Here is a 21,899-nt window from a genome sequence, read left to right on the forward strand (position 1 = left end):
ATTGTGTTTCGGTAGTATTTTTTAACACTACATTCAATCGCGACGCCCTGCGGCGTGAAGCTGGTGGTTAATGTGTATGTATGTGGTTGGGGTTGATATGAGCTGCCGGGGGAAACAAAATAAATTAGCCTTTTTGAAATTAGCTCGTTTTGGTTGTTATGAGTTCATTCGATTCGATGCAGCAATTGATTGTTTCTCATTCCTCTAGTTCTCGCAATAAGCAACAACAATGAAACGGATCGATGAAAGTATGAATGAGCTTTAAGAAATGTGCTTGCCACCCTTGTCCTGAATTGTGTTTCATCAGCGCTGCCCTACCGAAGCTACCAATTTCGAACGAGTTTTGAACTCTTTTTCACACCCATCGAAACTTGTTCCGAACCCAACAACAACAAAGCAAATATTTATGCTCTGCTGGCAAAAAGGTTGGCTTTGCTTTTTGCGCCACGCTGGGTTGAATACCTTTCGGGGGTTAATATCAATAAAATGGGTGGAAAAAAAACGAAAATCGGGGGCCAATTTATCTTTTTGAAAAAGAAGGAAACAGAGGAAGGATAAAGATTCATTTTTTCGACGTCAAACGAGCTTCAACGATTGCAATCCATTAATCTTAACAAAAAATAAATGTATATTAGTTAACGCTTCTATGATTTACAAAAAAATTGTGAGAAATTTTTACCTTTAATAGAAAGATTTCCAGAAGAACACGAGATATTTCCCCCAACGACCAACATTACATAAACAACATCAATTTACCGTACACGGTGCGGCGCCATCGCTTTCCACTGTCGGGTGTCGATTAATATTTTTCAACTCATTTCAAACTGTTCCAAAACATTAAGCAACGTTCAATCGACATCGATCGTGGCCACCAAACCGAACTGTGCTGTAAAGAACTGTTCCCGTTTTTCTAGTCGCCGTAGTCTGTTTCCTTCACCGATGGACGGAGTCTATCGCAACGTCCCCGTAAGAACCGGCTTGGGCATCACACTTAGCTGGAAACCGTGCAGCACAGAGGGATCTCTGTGTGTGTTTGTCCGTGTTCAACGCTTGAGAAGCTGAGAAAATTAATTACGAATCAATTTATCATTACGTTCAATCGCTCTTTTGCTCCACTTTTTTGTTCATCCTTCCCCGGGAGCAGCCATCTTCACCGAACTTTGGCGAAAAGAAAACGCAAAATTGTCCAAGCAGGCGCTGGACTGCGCTGGGACTGGGGTGGGGCAAAAGTGAAAACTTTTTTTTCCCGAACAGCACGATTTAATGAGACGGCAAAATCGACGGCTGCCAATCCAATCGTACGAAGCGAAATAGGGTTCTACTGCTTTTGCTGATGCCTTCGGTTTGGCCTTTCGATTGGTGCGCACGATCGGTTCCGGTGAATGATGTATCGCCATTGATCGGTCTGAAGCTCCACTTTTCCTCACTCGCCATCACGAAATGACCCATCAACAGGATCCACCACCATGATGGAAACGATCCATCAACAATCCATCGCATGCACCACTGGGGATGCATTATCGATGGGAACTCGCGCTGCCTGCGAATGAACCCGTTGCAATGGCAGCCGTCTGCATGAAACTCCGTACGTACACGGCACGCAACATGGTGTTGGTGTTTCCAAGTGGTACCGCATGAGGGCTCGTGAGGTAGTAATGTACGGGTATCACATAAATGATTGAATCATTTACAGCAATAATTAAATTTACATTTTTCACGCCACCATACCACACACACGCACTCACGCGTGGCTGCTGTCACGTCAATCTTTTCGCATTAGTGTGTGGTGGTATCGGTTTCCGGTTGCACTTAACCTTTGGTTTTCCTTGTTGTTGTTGTGGAGGGTTGAAAAATGAAGCACCGGAAGTGGGTTTTCGTGTGAACAAATGTGTTGATGGGATTGGAGGGTGCTTATCGGATCATAGCCGTCAACTTGCGCACAGTGAGGTACAAGTATGAAGCAGTTATGAATATGAAGTAGATTTATAAACAAAAAAAAACATATAAATATTTAGTTAAATAGTCAGCTTAAAATCTACTAGACCTTGTCGATTATTTATCTAAATTAAAGTTTAAGCAAATAAATAGTTTTTTAAGTAATAGCCACACCACACATCACCACACGATTACAGCCATTCAGCAGCTTCAATTAAACTCATTATCAATTTAAAACTCAAATTAATAATGGATAAGGCTGCCAGAATTGCTCAGTGCAAAACAAACAAATATTTCAATTAGGTGATAAAATTAATTAATTTTAATTTTATGCGACAGCAAACCATGCTCATATTGCTAATGTGAAAATCTGTCCAGGTCAGTTTTTTAGTCTATAAGTAATAATCGAGCTAACAAGAACTGTAATTGCTGAACATAAAACGTAATGAAATTAAATCATCAAGCAAGCTAAAATAAGTTATAATTATAGCTTTCTACTACAAAATCTGACTGGGTTCGTTGGACCATTCGGACCATTGAGAGAAATAACAGCATACAGATTTTTCATTGAGAATTCCGCTAGCCAAGGAAGGGTTGCAGAAAGAACCATATCCTTACTCAATTTAAGTGACAAAATCACACTTTAAATAAGAAGCATAGAGACGAATGACGTCAAATAACTCAAAGTCTCTTTCATACAACAAACCGACTAACCGTCATAAGAATGAACTCCTAAATGAACTCTGCTCGGATGATGAGCGTTGGAATAATCGCTTGAAACTGAACGCTCAACTGGAGATTGTTTTACTCTTTTTAATATTGCTTTAATATTGGACAATGATACTTTCTTGACACTTTAAATGTATCATGCTCAGAATAAGGGAAAGAAAATGGAGTGTATGCCTTGAGATTACTGTAGAGATAATATATTTGCAAAAAAAGTGCTAACAATACCTCGTTGAGTCTTTCAACTGATATCTAAATAAATTATTAAACCTTTCCTTTAATTTTATAGGAACAATTACTTAGGAAAATTATACATTCAAAAAACCTACTTAAATTCATTAATATCCTTATCACCTAAACCTCAACGTTGGCTAAAAAATTACACAATACGCAGCCCAAGTTTTTCCTTCGCACCAGCAACAATCCGTTTCCATAAAAGAATGCGCTAGTTTGTATATCCTCGTCGACACTGTGCCTTTTCATCCTTTATTACGCTGGCGTGACTTGACACCATTTCCCAACTCGCGCTACCTTATCCGTGCCACCTGTGGGGCCCACCATTATCGCAAAACTGCCACCGGAAAGCTTTATGTGTATATTTGCACATGCAACCATTTCCGCTACAAACCTAGCCCTTCTTAGGCAAACTAACAGGTTGTGAGTGATTTTAAATGGCACATTTTACCCCGTCTAAACACTGCGCCGAGGTGTGCGCAGAGAATGCGCTTCCATTACAAACTATGCATCAAATTTAAGGGTAAGTTCTCCCAACCATGCACTACCCTGGCAAGCCGCTCGATTAGTCACAGCGGGCAGAGCATTATTGGCCACGGCACGATGCTTATCTTGGCGAAGGAATCAACGGGCTCTTTTCAGCCAGTACCAGTAGCTCCAGATGATTGGCACGGTACATGAAACAAAACCAACGTGCACCCTCATTGTTAACGATTTACCGATGTAAATACGAGCCGATGTACTGAAGCGGCAAGACACTGAAGCAGCTCGCCTTATCGCGGTTACAGAGAGTGGGAGAACGAACCCTTCTGCTTATCATGCAATCGGTACCCGTTGGATCGGAGCGAACTGAACAAAAAGGAAAAAAAACAGGAGGAAAAGAAAAATGAAACCACATTTCTCATGCCAACCGACCCAGGCCGTACGCCAGTTAGTAGCCCAGTCCTTTCCGTTGACAGCTATTTAAATTCATTTGAATAGAAACGAGCTACAGAAGAAGGCAACATAATATCCTGTCAGCTTTTATTGGTCCAATTGTGCTGCGCTCTGCATACGGATACGATTCGCTCTGTCCTTTTGCCTTTTTGTGCAGATGGAATGTTTGGTGGAAGATGTTTCGTATCTTTATAAACAAAATAGTAGAAAGTGTTGGTTTAAGCGTGGTCTAGCATAACTGCTTTTCGATATTAAAACATAAATAATATTGAAACTTATATTGCAAACCATAAGAAGACAGTAAAATTCATTGCCTTTCATCCAAATGTATTCACAAATAACCCACAAACTGCTCTCGGACGCAATAACCGACGGATATAATCTTCCGCCCGTAATTCATCGACGTCACAAGACACATATTCACCCGCCGACAGTCAGTAGATCCGAAAGCCGATTAAGATAAGCTTAGTTTAATGCTATGCAATCTCCAACTGACTTGGTACCATTTGGCCAAGACATCGTTCCATTGGCTAATGAATTACTTTTTCTAGCCTTCCGGAATGGCCTGCCTATCTGCCTCGTCTGCTACTGGTCACTGGTCACGGCTGTCCGTTCGTTCGGCAGAGCACGAAGCCCCAGAAGCTGCAATAGTGCCCACTCTGCTCTGCTCTAATCCAACGCCAGCATAAACCACTGGTGGCTGAAGGTTGCGAATGGGTTTATGGTTGTAAAATTTACGACGGTGCTAAAAATGTTGGCTCTTTGTGAGCTGTGGTACCCTAGGTACTAGATACCTATGGGGAGTGTTTCATGGTCGAACTACATGTCAAATCAATCACGAAGAGACAATCAGCAATTTTCCTTTACTGCACTGATCGGATCGAAACGCATAAAACAATGCTCCAATTTGCGATCGAACACGGGCTGCAAATGCAGCCATGAACGATGGCGTACTTGCATGAGTGGTGATGTCTTGTTTAAGACGCAGTGTATAAAGAGTGTAATCGCTAGTAACTATTAATAGCTATTCACGAGAGGAGTCTTATGCCGCTCAAAGCGATGGTTACCGAATATCATACCAATCAGTGCAGTTCTTAGAAAGGCTCCAAATTCGTGCCGAATAAGCTTTTGCTAGCATCACAATTTTCTTTATGATGTATACTCAAGCAGGATCCGTAGGACCGCCTATGTTCTATGATTTCAATGGTTTCAGCGTTACCTGATATTCTTGACGTTCAAAACTGCTATATTGTTGTCTTGTTCGTCCACTAATTGAGCTTGCTCGAGTAACTTGTAAAATTGGAAGAATTTTGGAAATATTTACACGTGTTGTCTTGCTGCCCTTGGCTGTTGTTCGCGGAATCTATGAAGAATTTAAGGAGGACACCTACCTTTTAACACTGCATCATAAGTCTGTGTAGGAATTTGCTCATCTTCAAACTATTGATAGGACAAATGCGCTTTTTATCTGGCGCACTTACTTCATACTTCTGACAATACGGCGTCAAGCCGTCATCCTAAAAATATAAATATAAAATAAAATCTTCATACTTCTGTCCTTTACACAACTTTAAAATTCATAGAGATTTAGACTATTAAGATCACAATTGTCTTGAGACAGCAATCCTATCCTAATGAGATTCTTCTTCTTCTTTAATAAAATTTTGATCGTTTTCTTTAGTTTGTCATGGCGTATTCCTGCACTAAAAATTCAACTCCTATTTCAGCACATTTTTGAAAACTCTACATAAATTTTAAAGTCAATCAATCATCGCAAGCAAACTTCATGCAAAATGGTCAAATCTGTTTCTAAGGAAGCTGAAATCCCTGCTAGAAATTGAAAAGCACCGAAAGACACAGTGTGGAAACTGTTCCGATCGGTAACCGTGTTGCCTGAAGTTCTCCCTGGAAAACGGTCCTCCTAAGAAGAATAGAACCTTACAGTGAGCTCACATGGAGCACGGCATCGCTCACAGTAAGAATGCATTCTACCACAAAACAGCAGCAGTTTTTCAATGCTCCAGACGCGCAACGACAGCTTCGGCCAAACCGCAAGCCACAGTCCATTGCATGTCTAGAGCTGAGCTGAGCTGCAGCTAAGTGCCCGAACGGTACCCGACCATCTCAGCAATGGAGGAGAGAAATTTATTACCCGTACCGTACGCGGTACGTTCACCGTTTCGGGCCATTATCATGAATGGTGGCCGCTGGTGGAAATTCAATAGAGCCCCCATCCGTCAGGATATTGGAAGGAAATGAAACCCAGCAGCAACCGCACTGGACACTGGGCTGGAACCTGCCGGTTATTTCTAATGTGCACGCTACAATGTACCGACCTGTGTCGACATTGTCTGTCGGTAAGATGAATGTTTGCGCTCTCCATCCTCTAACAGCACACAGAGCGACTTCTAGCAAGATGCAGACAGAGAGAGAGAGGGTACTGTGACATTATTTAAACCATGGTTTAAGAGGTTTACTTATGCAAATGTTCTCTGCCTCGTTAAGTTCGTGCATTGTGTGCGACCGAAGTGTCTTTAAAAAGGCTTTATAGAAAGGATAAAAAATACCTCAGCTTGGGGTATACACATTCATCTCACTGGACGTCGTTTGACGTATAAATGCTACTACTTTAGGTATTAAAACGCCAATGTTCGGAGCTGGGAAAGGAAAATGGAATGTGACTTGCGTAAGGATTTTACTACATGCTTTTGCCCGTTCGTTCGATAAGTGACCGTCAAAAGGTTAACTTTATCGATTCCTGCAGCGGCGAGCCTTCAATTTTGACCTAGACGGAGCACAGTGGGAATGTCTGGTAGTAAAACAGTTTACGAGTTTCTTGGAAACTGATTGTGATATGGAGAACTTGAAATAAAATAATTTAATATTAAAATGTTTTCAGTACCTTTAACTAAATCAATTCTAACAACTACGTAAGCACAAATAATTTCACCCTTTTGCCCATTATTTCTATTTTCACTCAACACACACCACCACCATCGAAATAAATACTCCCCATTGCTCGTAAATCAATATCCATTCAGACGCAACTTTTCCAACAAAGTACAAAGAAAAGCGAAGCATGCAGCTGACGGAAAACGCCACGTGCTACAAAACACACATGTTACAAGCCTAACGAAGCCCTTCCTAAAAAATGACCTGAAAAATGGTATTCTACCTTTCGATTGCACATACATGTGGCACTGGAAAGTTTCGCCGCGTTGCATCCACAGGTGCAGCAGCAGTGCATTTGTGCATACGTCAGTCAGTGGTCGGGTGTAAGCGCAACAGTTCGAAGCTCAATCGCTCAATGGAAAATCGGAATCGCGTTCGGTGTTGAGTGGCCGGTGTGTGTGCATGTGTGTGCTTTTCCCTGTGATGATTTAGCTCTGCAAGCAATGCAATGATATCGATGAATGGTGGTTGAAGCGTTCGCAAAAGGCTGAAGAGCTCGAAAAGTTTATCAATTTTCAGCTGTTACAGTTTCTCATTTCCCCTACCAGTGCACGGTTGTCTTGGTTGGCAGTGATGGAGTACTTTCGTGTGCAGTACGAGCAGGATATGAAGGTAGATGTTGGAAAAGGTTGAGGTTCATTTAAGCATTTCTATTATTCCGTTCGTTTCAATTATTGTGCCGGAAATGTTTGGTTAACAAGTTTTTGGGTTGCACTACAAAGTCAACTGGAATTGATGTGGTGTTTCTGATGGAGAATCCAACCCCTTTTGAATAGTCGTATTGTGTTAAAGAATTTTGAACAATGAAATGTATAACTTTTCCGACGTTATTCTGTTTCTATGCACCAATTGTGGCAGTCAGTGTTACAGTGCTGAACTTTAATTCGTTCTGCAACTAAGTGCTGTTCAATGATGGTGACAGTGATCGGCAGGCAAGGCCAAAATGATCGAAAACACCAATATTCTCGACGAGGATTCAGGCCAACCCGGGATCGCCTTCCTTCACACGGCAGGATCGGGATTCAAATCGCTTCTGGACCGTTTCCCCAATAGTGAGGACTGACTATCTGAACTATGCGGTATCGATCAGGTTAATGAGTCCGAAATGAAGTTAATAAGTCCGAAGATCCATGCAGAACAGCAGAAAGGCTTGTATCGATCTTATGCAAAGACTCATCAACACGTCTTGACCGATTTGAGACGATAACTGAACAAAAAAATGATATGGGTTCTAATTAAGGCACAATATAGGGGATTTTTCAGTTTGAATACTTTCGATCTTAAATTAACAAATCGGTGAATCGGCTAGAAGCGTTACGATGGGAAATTCTACCTCATCAGCTTCTTCTGCTTCTTCTTCTTGCTTGGCATAACGTCCTCGTATTCTTAAGCCATACCTGCCATTGCTGGCTTACTACACCTAATGATAGCCCATAGTTGGATAGTCAGTCCTCACTTTGGGGGAACGGCCCAGATGAGACTTGAACCCCGGTCCTGCCGTGTTTAGACCGGCGCCGTTATCGTATCTACCAACAGGGCCGCCCCTCATCAGCTGTGCTCTCTAAATAATTGATTTATAATAAATTATAATTCTCTGAACATGAAATTATTTTATATTTAACAAAAGTTCGACGAATGAAGCTCAAAAGATTGCATTTCTCATGCAGGCTTCAAGATAAATATTTTTAATGTTTTAATGTAACGATCACATCTTCCATATCTTTCATCTTTAGAAGCATTAAATCAGTATTTTTTAAATAAATGATGCCAACATCTAGTATAGAAAACATTAATGTACAACAATGCAGCCCTGTAACGTGAACGCTTTATGCTGTTGCTTGGCGTTAAAACAAATCAAACAAGCACAAACTGGACAGTTAGCGAAGTTTGTTGGAAAATTTCTCCACCACCGCTCAACACCGCTCACCAAGCATTGTGCAACGCCTCTGCAAACTATGATTGACGCCACCGCTACCGAAAGCCGAGCTGAAGGCCCTTCTTCCGTCGGGTCACCTTTTGATCAACATTTTGTGAGGGGGGGGGGGGGATTTCTCTCCTGTGTGACCCAGCGTAGGTAGACGTGTGCCTATCCGCAGGCCAAATAAAAACCCTCTGCGTTACAGCTTATAAAACAACGATTTTGTGGGTAGCTTAACGATTAAGCTGCACCCGGGCACGGGGCCAGGAACAAACTGTACCGGTCGTGATTCGTTTGTAGCTAAATGTCACTTACAAGCCATGGGGCAAAAGTTGTGCCAACAACGAATCTAATGTTGTGAAAGATTCGAGAACATTTTGTTCTGGACTATACTCGATCGCAGTATTTTCTTTATTTTCTTTTGAGTAAAATATATCGAACAACTAAATGGCTCAGCAATCAACTCAATCCATGTTGAAAACGACAAAATTTTACTTAAAATCCATACCAAAACCATTTCGTACGCGAGTTAATTATTTTGCACCCGAATGTTAATTACCCAATGCTCTCGGTACAAGAAATGCGACCGTCTGCGTTGCATACTCCACAGTCATCGCCAGATTTATGTTTACCCGTGACGCGCGCGTGAAACCGCTTAAGCCACTCGTGCGTGAAAATCATTTTTGGTTGCTCGAGCACAATAATGTTCCAACCGTGGGTACCGGTGCCGGTATTCTAAACCAAAAACATTCCAATAACGCTTACACACGTCCACAGTGAATTAATACCACTTTCGCCAAACATACAGAACGGGTCGCCGGGCTGTGTGAAGTGAGCGATAATAATTTTGCGCTTACCATCCATCCTGACCGTGGTCAAGCTTACGTTTGGTCGGCTGACCAAGAATTGTGTGGGTGATTCGCGAGCGGCCGTTTATTCGCCCGCAGGCTAGGAAGCCACGGCCCATGTGAGCGTGGCGGACAATGGTTATCCCACAGTCGGGACACGTAACGCATGTCTCCGATTTGTGGTGACATCGGCCAGCTAAACGGATCCATTTTCGGCGGTTTCGCATAATCTGATTGTTGGGGAAAATCGTCGCCAACAAGCCTTGCGATGGTCTGTGTGTGTGGGACGCAGAAGCAGCAGCAGCAGCAGCAGCAATGGCTGAAGTGATTCGTAGTGTCGGATGCTGTGGTTTAGAAAATTAACGTGCAGCAATTGGTGGTCTGCATTTGATTATGAAAGGGCGCGAAATAATGGTTTAGGTGTAGGGTGCTTTATTGTCTTTCTGTTTATAATTGTGAAAGGATAATTCATACAATATGAAGTATTTTTAGCAAACACCTTCTATTCAAATAATATCTTCATTTCCGATCGTTTGCTAATTTCGTAATATTTTTTTTAATATTAAGAAGCTGTTGAGAAAACAGACGAAAAACCAAAACCCTTTATAAATTGCTTGCAAATGACTAGACCCATAATGACTACAAGCGTGTTTAATGATAAACAACCAACGGCACGCAATATTTTTCACCAAGTACAACCCGCAAAACTGCAAAAACGTGTGAACCGTGAAACATAAATGACGCTGTGCAGTTTCAACCGTGTGCAATTAACACCGCCTTCATTTATTCACCAACTGCCTTCATTTATTCAAGCATGCTGCACGCGTGTTGAGGACCAATTTCCGGTTTACACTGATTAACAAATTTATTAATTCATCGCTGCCTGAAGGACAAAACGATGAAAGCAGGACCAATAAATATGAAATAAAAATATACAGACCAAAAACTTTTGATCTTAATGAAGGAAAATGATTAAATCCCATTCTAGAAATGGTAATGATTGAATAAAGATTTATGAAATATAGCAATAAAGCATTAAAGTTTCATAAAAAGTATTATTTTCTAATTTGAAATTTCAGACGAGCTCTTCAAAGCCTTTAAAAGCCCCATTCTCGGAATGTAAAATTAATAGCAGTCTCCATCACTCTACTTAACACACTTTTTCCCTATCAATATTAAACTGAAGTGCGTTTACATCGCTCGTGTCAATCAAATGGGACACCTTTGATAGCACTTAAGGGATTCCTTCAAACCTCACAATAGTTATCTTCAACGGCTATAAAACACCGAACGCAACTCGTCCTTCTCATCGTAATGGAACAGAATTCCAAATCATGCTCTAAACTGCCCGTCCGTTGTCATCTGGTTCAACGCATACCATAGCAATTGGTCCTTGCAAACTGATTGCTCTCACACACACACAACGACTATTATTGCTTCACATTCGTTCATTTGGTTGGTGCCAGGTGCCTGGATAAATCCTCACCTTGCTGTAGGCCATCCCGGGGAAAATGGGACAGCAAATGAAAAATTCTATGCATTTCATATCATTTCATTGCTCCGAGCAGTGGATGGTACGGTATAAATCGTTTCGGACCGAGATCATGGCAAGATACTGATCCGATGACGAGAGAAGAGCATGAAAACGATTCGGTACAGATGTACACTAATTGGGCACATAGCTTGAAGATTTCATCGATTAAATAAAAGCGGATATTTATGTAAATAGCTGTAGCTGTAAATAGCTGTAGAACTTAAGATAATGTAACCAACCAACAAGAGTGAACCATTTTTAAACTTAAAGCATCCCAAGGCTATTCCAAAAATGGCCATCAGTTTTCATTGTTAATTTTTTTGGTTACTTTATCAACGAGCAACGTCTTCGATTGTGCCAGTCAAACCGACCGGTATGGTTCGGAGCAAAATGGTTTGCTAGCGTTAAGCAAACACCTGCAAACACTTAGGACAAGATATTGCCAGCAGCAGACTGTGGATCGACTGAGCTACCGATTATGGACACCAGTGTTCCCAAAATTTGGACTCACTTTTGTTGGTTGGTTTGGTCGCTTGGTTAAGCTTGAGTTAACGAAGTGGCAGTGTTTCAAAGAAGATGGTTTCAGGTGTGCAAAAGCTTACTGTTTGTTTTACTTCATCACTCGCTTTTGTTATTTTAACGATTTAGTTTGGTGTCTCAATATATCGCCTGGAGAATATTGTTTGAACATTGTAAAAAAATGATTAGATCGATTTTAGTTTATGTTTTTAAAAGTATTTTAAGTATTTTAAAAAAACACAACAATAAGAAAAATATTCTGTAATAGGCACTTCTGGTACTCGACATGCTGTTGAAGGGGAATCTAACAAATGTATTGCATACCTTCAGGCGTTAAAAGCTCTATCGCTTCAGAAAAATTCTCAAATTTCATATCACACGGATAAATCTCGTCGTTGTAAATATTAAAATATAAAATCAAAAGATTGACTTATCAGATGCTCCAGAGAGCCTAAAATTTGATGTATCATATTAAAGAATACTCTGAAAGCAAATAAAAGTTTTAAGTTCATAAGCTGTAAATAATGGCACATGGTCTTCTTTACTTTATATCAAAAATGTTTTAAAATACTGATCTTTTCGCCATTTATTATTGAATGTAATCATTGTTTCAAATGTCATTCTAACCCTTCAGGTAAATTCTATTTTTTTTCTAAACAAAATCAGGTAAATTAAACACACAACTAAAATTAAGCCCAAAAATATATAACTCGTTGAGCTTGATGCATCAACCCATCACCGTAGCACTCTACCTATACAATCGAACCACACAAAGCACAAAGAATCGACACTTTGGCAGCTTATGCAAATGTAGGTGAATGAAAAATACATCACGCTACGCATTGCTTGCACGCCACGCTCACCGTTTTGGCACTGGAAAGCGCAAAGGCAGAAGGCGCCTTAGAATTGAATTTATCTGTTTGTTGACTCAGGGTAAATTCGATTACCTTGAGGTGGTTTTTTTCTTCTTCCCTCTCTTGGTTTTTGCTCCATTTTTCGTTCAAACCCTCTTCAACTTTACACCGATTGCTGGATGCTGTTACACCCTCTCGAGCAAATAAAATAAAGCGTCACTCAGGTGCGTAGCACGGGCAACCGTCACTGCCCTGTTATGCGTGGCCTGCCGTGTCCTTGGAATGATTTTATTCACCGCACCACAAGCATCGGAAGGCGTAACGTAAGGATGTTGTCAATTTTCCGCGTAACGTTCCAGCGCAGCCAGCAAACCGAGAAAAGTCATAAAGTGCTGATTTTATGAGCACCCGATATAGCACGGCTGCCGTTGCCGTCAATGTGCAGCGAAATTTATCGACCGTAGCGCATCCGTGAAAATGGGGGATAAATGGGTCACTTTACTGGCTTATTTTTCCCCCAGCAGGACCTAGGAATCACAAGGCAGGAACGTGTTGGATATCCCAACTGCTCGGGATCGCAGTCAGTGTTCGGTGTGATAAGGAACGCATTTGAATCTTCCATCCCGATAAGAAACGTCACATAAAGAAGGTGTTTTTTACACTGGAAAAAGAAGTTATCTTGTGCGGGTTGAACGAAACAGACAAAATTACGAAACATCATCGAATGCTTACCGTGATTTACCTAGGTCATCGCCGATCATCAAAATTGAAAATTAATTGTTTCGTTACACAGGTTTGCTTCCAATCTTCCTCCAATGTAACCAACCTGCACACAAACGCACTCGCTTCGAATATTCAAACCTCTCACCTATCCACGATTTGGATCCATCATAAAAACCCCGACAGTAAACGGTGCTTGATGAACGCTTTTGCATTTCTAATTGCACCAGCCCGAAAAACAGTCAAGTTTTCGGTAGCCACATCATAGCGTTCCCTTGGCACGGAATGGAAAATGTGTGTTTGGAGGGATACCGTAAAAGGGGGGCGAGTGCGAGTGACGACCCCATTAGCATAACGGAAACATGATTGCCATTCGCCTGCGAGTGGGCCCATCCGGTTGCCATCGTTGGTACGCTTCCAAATGGCAGCCGGAATGATGATGGACAACGGCCAAGAAGTCGAACGGTTGATGGCTTGTTGAACATCATGGCAGCATCGTAGAACACGCATCCGAATTGCATCGTAGGGCGCAGCTTATCGAGCATGATTTAATTAATTCCCCCACCGGCCGATGGACATATCTCGAGAGGGTGAAGCTAGGCCCGAAAAAAGAGGTGGACGCTCTTTCATCGAGTGGAAAACTGTGTGACTGATGACAAGCTAATGGTGATGGTATTGTAAGCTGAGCAAATTTATTGGAACTCCCTAGTTAGTTAATACAACAAATTATAGGAGAATTTTTTGATTATATTAAATAAAATGACAATAACATGAGAAAAAACAAGAATAAATAGGATAAAGCCATGAACATATAATAAATAACAATGATGAACGTTTGAAAACTCACGATAAACCACCTTGAATATTTATCTAGAAGTTAAAAAAAGGTTCATAGCGTAACTAATAAACTATTAATTCAAAAAGCCGGTTTTAAAGGATATGATTCCGTTCCTCATTATTTCCATTCAACTCACCTAAATATAGATTGAAAGCACAATCGTAAGAAAACACATCCTTTGAAATGTCCACTTGTACATACAAAATACTCCACAGCCATTGATTACGAATGCCACCATCTTCATCACGCTTTAACGCTCGCAATGGAAACAGTTTATCTTCTTCGGTGCTTGCAGCGGCTGGGCAAACATTTGCATTCTGCACTATCAAAGGCTGGGCGGCGATTGTGTTGACTCGAACCGCGCCCGCACCCATCTACCCTCGTTCGCTACAAATCACATCTAAGTGGTTCTTGCAATCGAGCAAACATGACCGTGGTGCATTTTCTCGCCCGTACACTCTTCCTTTCCCCCAGGGGAGCAGAACAGCGAGAGCTTCGAGAACAAAAATGGCGAACGTGTCCCTAGCACGGCATCGGCAGCAAACGTCGGTGCGCACGGTGTTAATGAATTCCTTTCCTTTCGTTCCGGCGTTGCTGGCGTCTGACTCGACAGCGGAAAGAGCATTGTGGAGACGACGCTTCCTTGTGTTGTGGCGGGCTGGTATTGTTGTTGCTGTTCGTACGAACGAGTACGAAACTCAGCAGCATCTTCTGCCTGGTTGCGCTTGAAACATGCACATGTGGCCGAATAGCCCCAGGCAACATAACTCGGGGATAAGCGAACGTTTCGAGGGGGTTAAGAACGTTGCTGCTTCGTCGTTCAGGGATTGTGTCCCGAGACTGACCCGGAAAGCTATTCGAAGCTCACGGCCGGGGGACACTGTTTAATTATTTGTACATGCCCGTTCAGAGGACGGTACGTTGCTTTGAACTGGAAAGGAAATATAAAAAGAAACTTCAACCCCGTACCGTACAGCTCGCTCTCATACTATCTCCGTATCTCTGGGAGAGAGAAAGATATCTTCAATGGGGAAAAAGGTCTTACTATCGCCGGAACTTGTTTTATTTGGTTCTTCCGGTTGAGCAAGCTTGCAGAAGCGTAAATAAGGGCTTTGAACCAAATGGAAGTATCGTTTCTTCGTTTAATTTTACTCACATAAGTTTGCCGGTTGCTGTATGCAAAGGGGTTTCAGCAAATAAGTGAGGACCAACGAAAATGTGCTTGTTGACGGTAGCAATGTTAGAAGACATGCATCACTCCTAACAAAATCTAATTAACAATATTCCTTATTCCTACCGATACTCAAATTTCAAAATCTTCGCACGTTTAAGCTGGATCAAATAATTGAAAAATATTCAACAAAAACTTAATAACGATTTTCACTGTTTAACAAATCTTCTTTTTCTATCTGACCTCAATCGCAACCTAGCATTCGGAAAATAAGAGTGTTATCTTTTTTAATATTAAACAAAATTTAAAGGTTGTTTAAAAAAATTATAATAATTTACGGTTGCCTCTATGAACCTCGAAAAGAACGAAAATGCTTACCGATGGAGACGCCCGGTACTTTGTAACAAAACATGCTCTGCGTTATAAGTTCATTTTAATATTCATTTTTGAGCATTGAGGATATATTTTTCAATTGAAAGTAAAAATAAATTCAAAATTTTTGTTTGATTTTGCCGGTGCAACCATCCTTTACCGAAGTATTAACGTATTTATTTTTATACTTAAATTAATTACATTTAAAATAACCAGGCGTGCAGGAACAAGCCCCGAAAATTAACATCGTTCATTATTGCTATCGTCTAGTGCCACCTTTTTGGCTGAAAGTTCTACACCGTTCAGCTTGTCTGCTTCCAGCATGTGATGCAATACGCTGCGACTGGCAACGTTGTGTTAGTTTGTCGTATATTAACCAGCCCTAAGAACAAAGAAAATTGTTCCTCACGTTACCCTACCAGCTGCAGCTTGATGGTCCTGTGTATTCGTACGTACAGCTTGAGCAGATGAAGGTGTTTCAATGCGCTCACTCAAAACCACCCTGTGTAAGCTGCTGCTGTAGTTAAACTCATTTAATTTTCTGGCTGGGTTTCGAACTGATTGCGTTTGTCTTGCCCACATTGGATTATTAAACGAATGGTCGCCATGGTAACGGTAACGGTAATAGTCGAAATTATTCGTTATTTTGTCTCTATCTTCCAATTTTTCTTCCATTACGAAAAAGGAAATCATTTCCAACTGACACCAGCAAGGAGGACAAGAACTCTGCGCTGCCATTTTTCAAGTGGCAAAAGTGGTCGAGTTGGAACCAAATGCAAGTGAGTGCTGGCAGCGCCACGACACTTACGCGTGCAGCGAACGAGAAGCTAAATTAATTCCACTACACAGCACTAATTTAGTGATAATGATGCTTGGCAAGGAAACGCGTGCAAGAATTCAAACATCAAGCTGTGTGCCGTGAGTGTAAGTGCAAGGGCAACAAATGTACGATCCGTCGGTCTGCCGTTTCTTCCCGTTTCAAACAGCATTCAGCATCATTTAATGACTCTCCTCGTGGAACGTTTGCGGATCCTACGGAACGAGTTGGCCGGGAAGTCATTAGCTAATTCGACCCCAGCGCCGACGGTCTCACGGTGGACAGTTAATGGTCGAAATGACACTTTTATGGGGTATTGAACATCGTGTAAAGGAGGGAAAACTAGAGCTGGTCGGTGCAGCATGGGGTGGAGATTTTCTCCCTTGTAGAAGCAGGTTTCTTTTTTGCACACAGCGTAGTAGCAAAGTATGAAATTTTATGAGCACTATTTCTCGCTTGTAGCGAGCGACGTTAGCTACATGAATACGCCTGCAAAAGAGCCGGCTGTTTCCTCATTAAAATGTCACTAAACACCGACCAAACTTTGTGCCAAGTGCATGTCACATCGTTTCGAAAAGTGCATAGGATTTGTCGTTTCTTCTGCTTTTTCAAACTTCTGATGCGCACCGAGCATCATCATAGAAAAAATCTAGAGCAAGAAACTAGTTTTCAGCTTGTTTAAAGCTTTTGTTTTCTTTCTCTTGAATCAACGCGATGCCTTGAGGGCAAAGATTTTTCAATAACCGTTACTTTTGACAACACTTCGCACCGACCAGCGCGACCGAGTTTTGCTCACCGACTAGCGCTCCGTTTTGCGTACGGCAATCGAAAAAGTTTCCCGATAACGAATGTTTTCTCGTTTTTTATTGAATTTCGTAGCACTTTTTCAAGTGAAGAGTGAAACAATCAAGCTCATGAAGTGTGCAGCGCCTTTCGGAGAACAGACTCCTTGCATAAGGTACAAATACGCTGAGCACGATAAAATATACACAAGAGAACGCTACATTGACACAGCACGCTCATGCACAATGCACTCGAGATCGAGCTGAAGCTGTGCAACGGAGAAAGTGCAACGATCCATGCAACGCTGAGCAAACGTAAGATGTGCACATTACTTACGCCATAACATATTCATGCCAATTATTTATGCTTTTTGCGTTGCTATCGTTCCACTTCTGAACAGATTGAAAGAGAGGAGAGAGTGAAAAAATAGGTTTTTGTCTTAAAAATCACATATTAGAAAATTTGTAGATGTAGCATCAAACGATTTTATTTTAATCAATAGAAGAAGAATAAAGGCAATTTTATATTAATTTTAGAATGACTTCTCGAAACACAGATATCTCAAACATTGAGGGCCAACCTGTGGAAAGCGATGTTATTCAAATCATATTCCACTAGATTTATTAAAAATGTTTTATGCATCAAACAGCGATAAAACTCGCCACCTCGACTTCGAGCGATTTTTCTCACAGCCAGGAACAAATTAAAATGCCATCACACCAGACAGCATTATCCTTTCTGCTACGGTATCGATTACCGATCAGCGATAGCAACTGGTATAACGACGTCCGTAAGCCAACTACAAGAACTTTCATCAAACTATGATTACTTCCATGACAGTAACAATGCCCTTTTGCCTATATTCTGAGTATATGCTGCCAGGGTAACGGGTGGGAAAAGTAAAGCTTTTGTGACATTGCTTTAAGGATAGACAGCAAAAAAAGAGCTATCTCGCTCACCAGAGGCATGCCTTTGATCCATGCCAGCCAGCCAGCTAATGGCAGCTGGTACGGAACGAGGATCCAGGAATCAGACGATGACTTTTGATTGGATCGTTCTCGAAGAATGAAGTGAGAAACTCATTTCCTTGCACACAAACCCCCACGTAAACACACACGCACACACACACACACACAGCAACAAGTGAGCAAAGTGTGTTGCTGATGAAAGCGGTATGCAAACTCAAAGTGACTCGCGCCTTATACTTGCCACATGCTTACAGCAGCGAAACGCGTGTAAGCGAGTTTAACGAAGGAAGATTGATTGCTGGGAAAAAAAACTTGAACCGGCCTCAGGTGACAATGTTGTACGGTAATCATCATCAGTGCACATTAACGGTGCTACAAAGATATTGGATGTTCAAGGAGAAAGTTGGAAAGAATATTCTAAATTACATAAAAAAAATATTATTTGAAGTTTTAAAAAACTCAAATTTGTTTTATTTGATAAATTAAATATTTTTTTGATCATTTATTTATTAGAAAGTAATATCTAAAAACATCACTTCCCATTTCTGTTTAACCATATGTCGATTAATTTATTGATTATTAAAAAAATGCTAAGTATTTACAGTTTCAGTGAGTGTTTTTTGTGACTGTAAACAATCAACTTAAAAAAAAAACAAAATCAAAATTTTAATAAATTCCCCATCAGTAAAATTTGATGCATTAAAAATTTACCGGTTTAATAAAATACCATCAAAGATTGGCGAAAATAAGGAGGAAGGCGAAAGCATTGTGTTGTTCAATGGAGACGCCTGGTTCTTGGTACAAATTATCCCGGTATAACCATATTTTTAGAATCTTTTCATAGATAAGATTAAAAAATCGTTAACTTGTAGTTTTATTGATTGAGTTTTATACCCTCTTTTTAATTTTTACTCCAACAAATAAAGACGATTAACGACTCGGCATCTACTTGTATCGGTTTCTTTTTTTCTTAATTGGCCTATGAGCATTGTTTTATTGATGCTTGATCGCACGCTTTTAAATGAGCCGCAAAAAAGCCAGCAAAACAAACAATGTATCACACCAGCAAAAGCCGAAAACTGAACAGAAATTACCTTGCTGCATCAAATGTACATGCAATGGTGTAGACACACACAATGCATGTTCATACGTGAAACCAATACCTTAATACCTCCGTGAATTGTGGCGTTTTCATGACTTTCAAAAACCGGTTCCAATGCTCAGCAATACAAAACAGAAGCACGTAATGGTAACAAAAAATTCCATTCGTTAGGCGTACCGAACATCATTTCAACATTAGGAAAATGTCACATTGCGCTGGAAACCGGTTGAAGCCAAAGAGCAGAGATCGTTAGTCTCGTGCGAGCTCAAAGTTCATTCTCGTTAGATTGTAGGGGTGTGTACGCATGCTGCCATGATGCCACCGGGTTTTACTTATCCCATCTATAGCTCTACTGATTTTGCAGATAATTAAACCATGGGGGATCAGCCCTTTTATGTGTGCACATTCTTCTCACTGTTTCCCCTTTTTGCTCGTTGGCTGCAATCATTATGGAATGAAAGAAGAAAAACAACCCAAAATCGATTCAATCACACGCTTTGATGTTGCTTCCAACAGTGGCACGAGAATGGTAGTTCTTTGTGAAAGCGAATTGATTATTCTGTGGCCTATATTGGGTGGAAACATCTGTCAAAACAATTTTGCTAATGAAGGCTGGGAACAGGAAACTATTGTTTGCCTATTGGTTGTTTTCAACTGCTCGTTAGGATTGCTGCAGTATCTCCTTTTGTTTGCACTCTTCTGCAGCATCAGTGCAATCGATCTGGAAGTTGACGCTGAGTTTGATTAAAATATTGGTTTTTCTTCTTATGCAAGTGAAAGGAAATGAATAAAAATATACAAAATTAAATGCTGCTACTGACCAACTCAAAGAGAATGTGGAATGAATCATCCTTATAAAACATGAATAAAATTTAGTAAAATAACAAGCTAAGTGAAGAAGAAAATAATAAAATAATGAGCAAAGCCCTACCCACTAAAACCTTGATAATGAGTTGGGACGTCCAAGCAGAAACACATTTTTATCACTTTCCACCAACCATTAGCATTGAAACTTTGCACAATAAATTTTCCACGTGGCGTTCCCTGGACGATAAAACTTTCACCATTTGCTAACCACTGTCTCTCTCTCTTTTGCTCTCTCTCTTGCTTTCGCTCTGCCTGTTTTTCGTAAAAATTTAATCGAGCCTTACGATGCGCGTAATGCCCGTTCGTTTCCCATCCGATCAAATCCAACAGCAAATTCCACGCGGAACACTGGTGAGGTATTGCCGGCTGTCGGTCGGGTGCATCCCTTTCGCAAATACATATCATACCGGTTTATCCCACGCTAATCCCGATTATGCGTGTGCGTGCGATATGTGGGGGTCGCTTCCCACACGTCGTTGCTCGTATCTGATACACATAACGCTCATGCTCGTTTGCTCTACTTTATCTCTGAAACATCGAGGGAAAACAACCGGTGTAAGCCACGTTTCTCGGAACCAGTCCACCAGTTTCGTTATTTTTTTTCTTTCACCCAAAATTGGAGCACCGAAGCGTGGCTGCCACATTTGATGGAGTTGTTTTCTAACCATTCACACACGTTTCATGTACACCCGGGCTCTGCCTCTGTGTACACAAACCGAAGATGGTAAGACGACTGCGAAGACTATAAGGCAGGACAAATTTGTCATCCCGATCAGCGCGTCATTTGTGAGCATCGATTTGGTCACCGATGGAGAGCCGGGCCGGACCGATGGCGAAACTCAACGCTCAACCGATCAGCAACGGTCGGATGTGCTCGTGCTCGCTACATGGTTTCCGGGATGCTTCAATCTCAAGGAAACGCGATAAGTGGCCCTAGACGTTGAAGAGGATAGACAGCACAAACAACCTTGCCTCATCTATCGTCGCATTAAACATTTGCCCAAACAAGAACAACCCAACCACTCCAGGGAGGGAGTGCGGGGCGAACGAACGAGACAAATGGCGACGGGCAATCTATATATATTTTCCCACACAATATTTACATACCCTCCCACAAGCAAGCAAGCATGGAAGGTCCTCATACAGGACATGGATGATGATATTCCCCTTCTCTACGCCACTGCGCTCGAACTAATGAAGGAGAGTACAGCCAACACCAAATACCTCCACCAGCTCGGCAGCTCGAATGTCTAGAGCTAATTTGTCAAGTAACAAAAGCCAACACTTCTTGGCTGGAACAATAACGCTCTGTGGCGCAAAGTGGCGCACTTCGTGCCGTGCGACGAACCATAAGGATGCCACAAGAAAAGTGAGCCATTATCTCGCACACCAATAATGATGGACGACGCAGCCGAACCAATATTTTACAACCACTCACACTAGCCGCACAAATGTTTACGGAAGATTTTAAAACCCTTGGGCAACCACAATCATTTTTGACGTTTATTTGATGGTTCTCTGTATCGTTTCGACGCATCGGCGTCTTCGGTTGCGTCTTCGAGCGGTTCGAGTTTTGCAATTTAAATATTGAACCAGTTCCTGTGCCACGTGTGCGTATATGTTTGTGCCGCATTGCAACCATTCCGACTGGTGACCGACAACATGCCCGATTTCCAAGAATGTGACCTTGATTTTCACCAACAAATCGGCACGAGCTGTGGAAGCGTTCCTATACCAAGAACTACTTATTGACACGATGTTAATTTATCGGGTTAGCGTTGATGGAGCGCGTGTAGCGCTACCCA

The 21,899-nt window shown here is 41.4% G+C and overlaps 1 protein-coding gene across 5 annotated transcripts in view; it reads left to right on the forward strand.

Moving 5' to 3' along the window:
- The window catches only part of LOC118511718 (venom dipeptidyl peptidase 4), a 102,391-nt gene that overhangs the window by 33,774 nt on the left and 46,718 nt on the right, over positions 1-21,899 (forward strand). The window contains exon 1 of one of the 5 annotated variants that reach the window (XM_036055142.1): positions 7,193-7,395. The exons of the other annotated variants lie outside the window; for them this stretch is intronic. Coding sequence (XP_035911035.1) covers positions 7,357-7,395 — 39 coding nt within the window. The 5' untranslated portion in view covers positions 7,193-7,356. Of the gene's footprint in view, positions 1-7,192; positions 7,396-21,899 lie in introns of those variants that run through there. 5 annotated transcript variants of the gene reach the window in all.

Source organism: Anopheles stephensi, chromosome 3, assembly GCF_013141755.1.
Source record: "Anopheles stephensi strain Indian chromosome 3, UCI_ANSTEP_V1.0, whole genome shotgun sequence".
NCBI classification, from domain to species: Eukaryota; Metazoa; Arthropoda; class Insecta; order Diptera; family Culicidae; genus Anopheles; species Anopheles stephensi.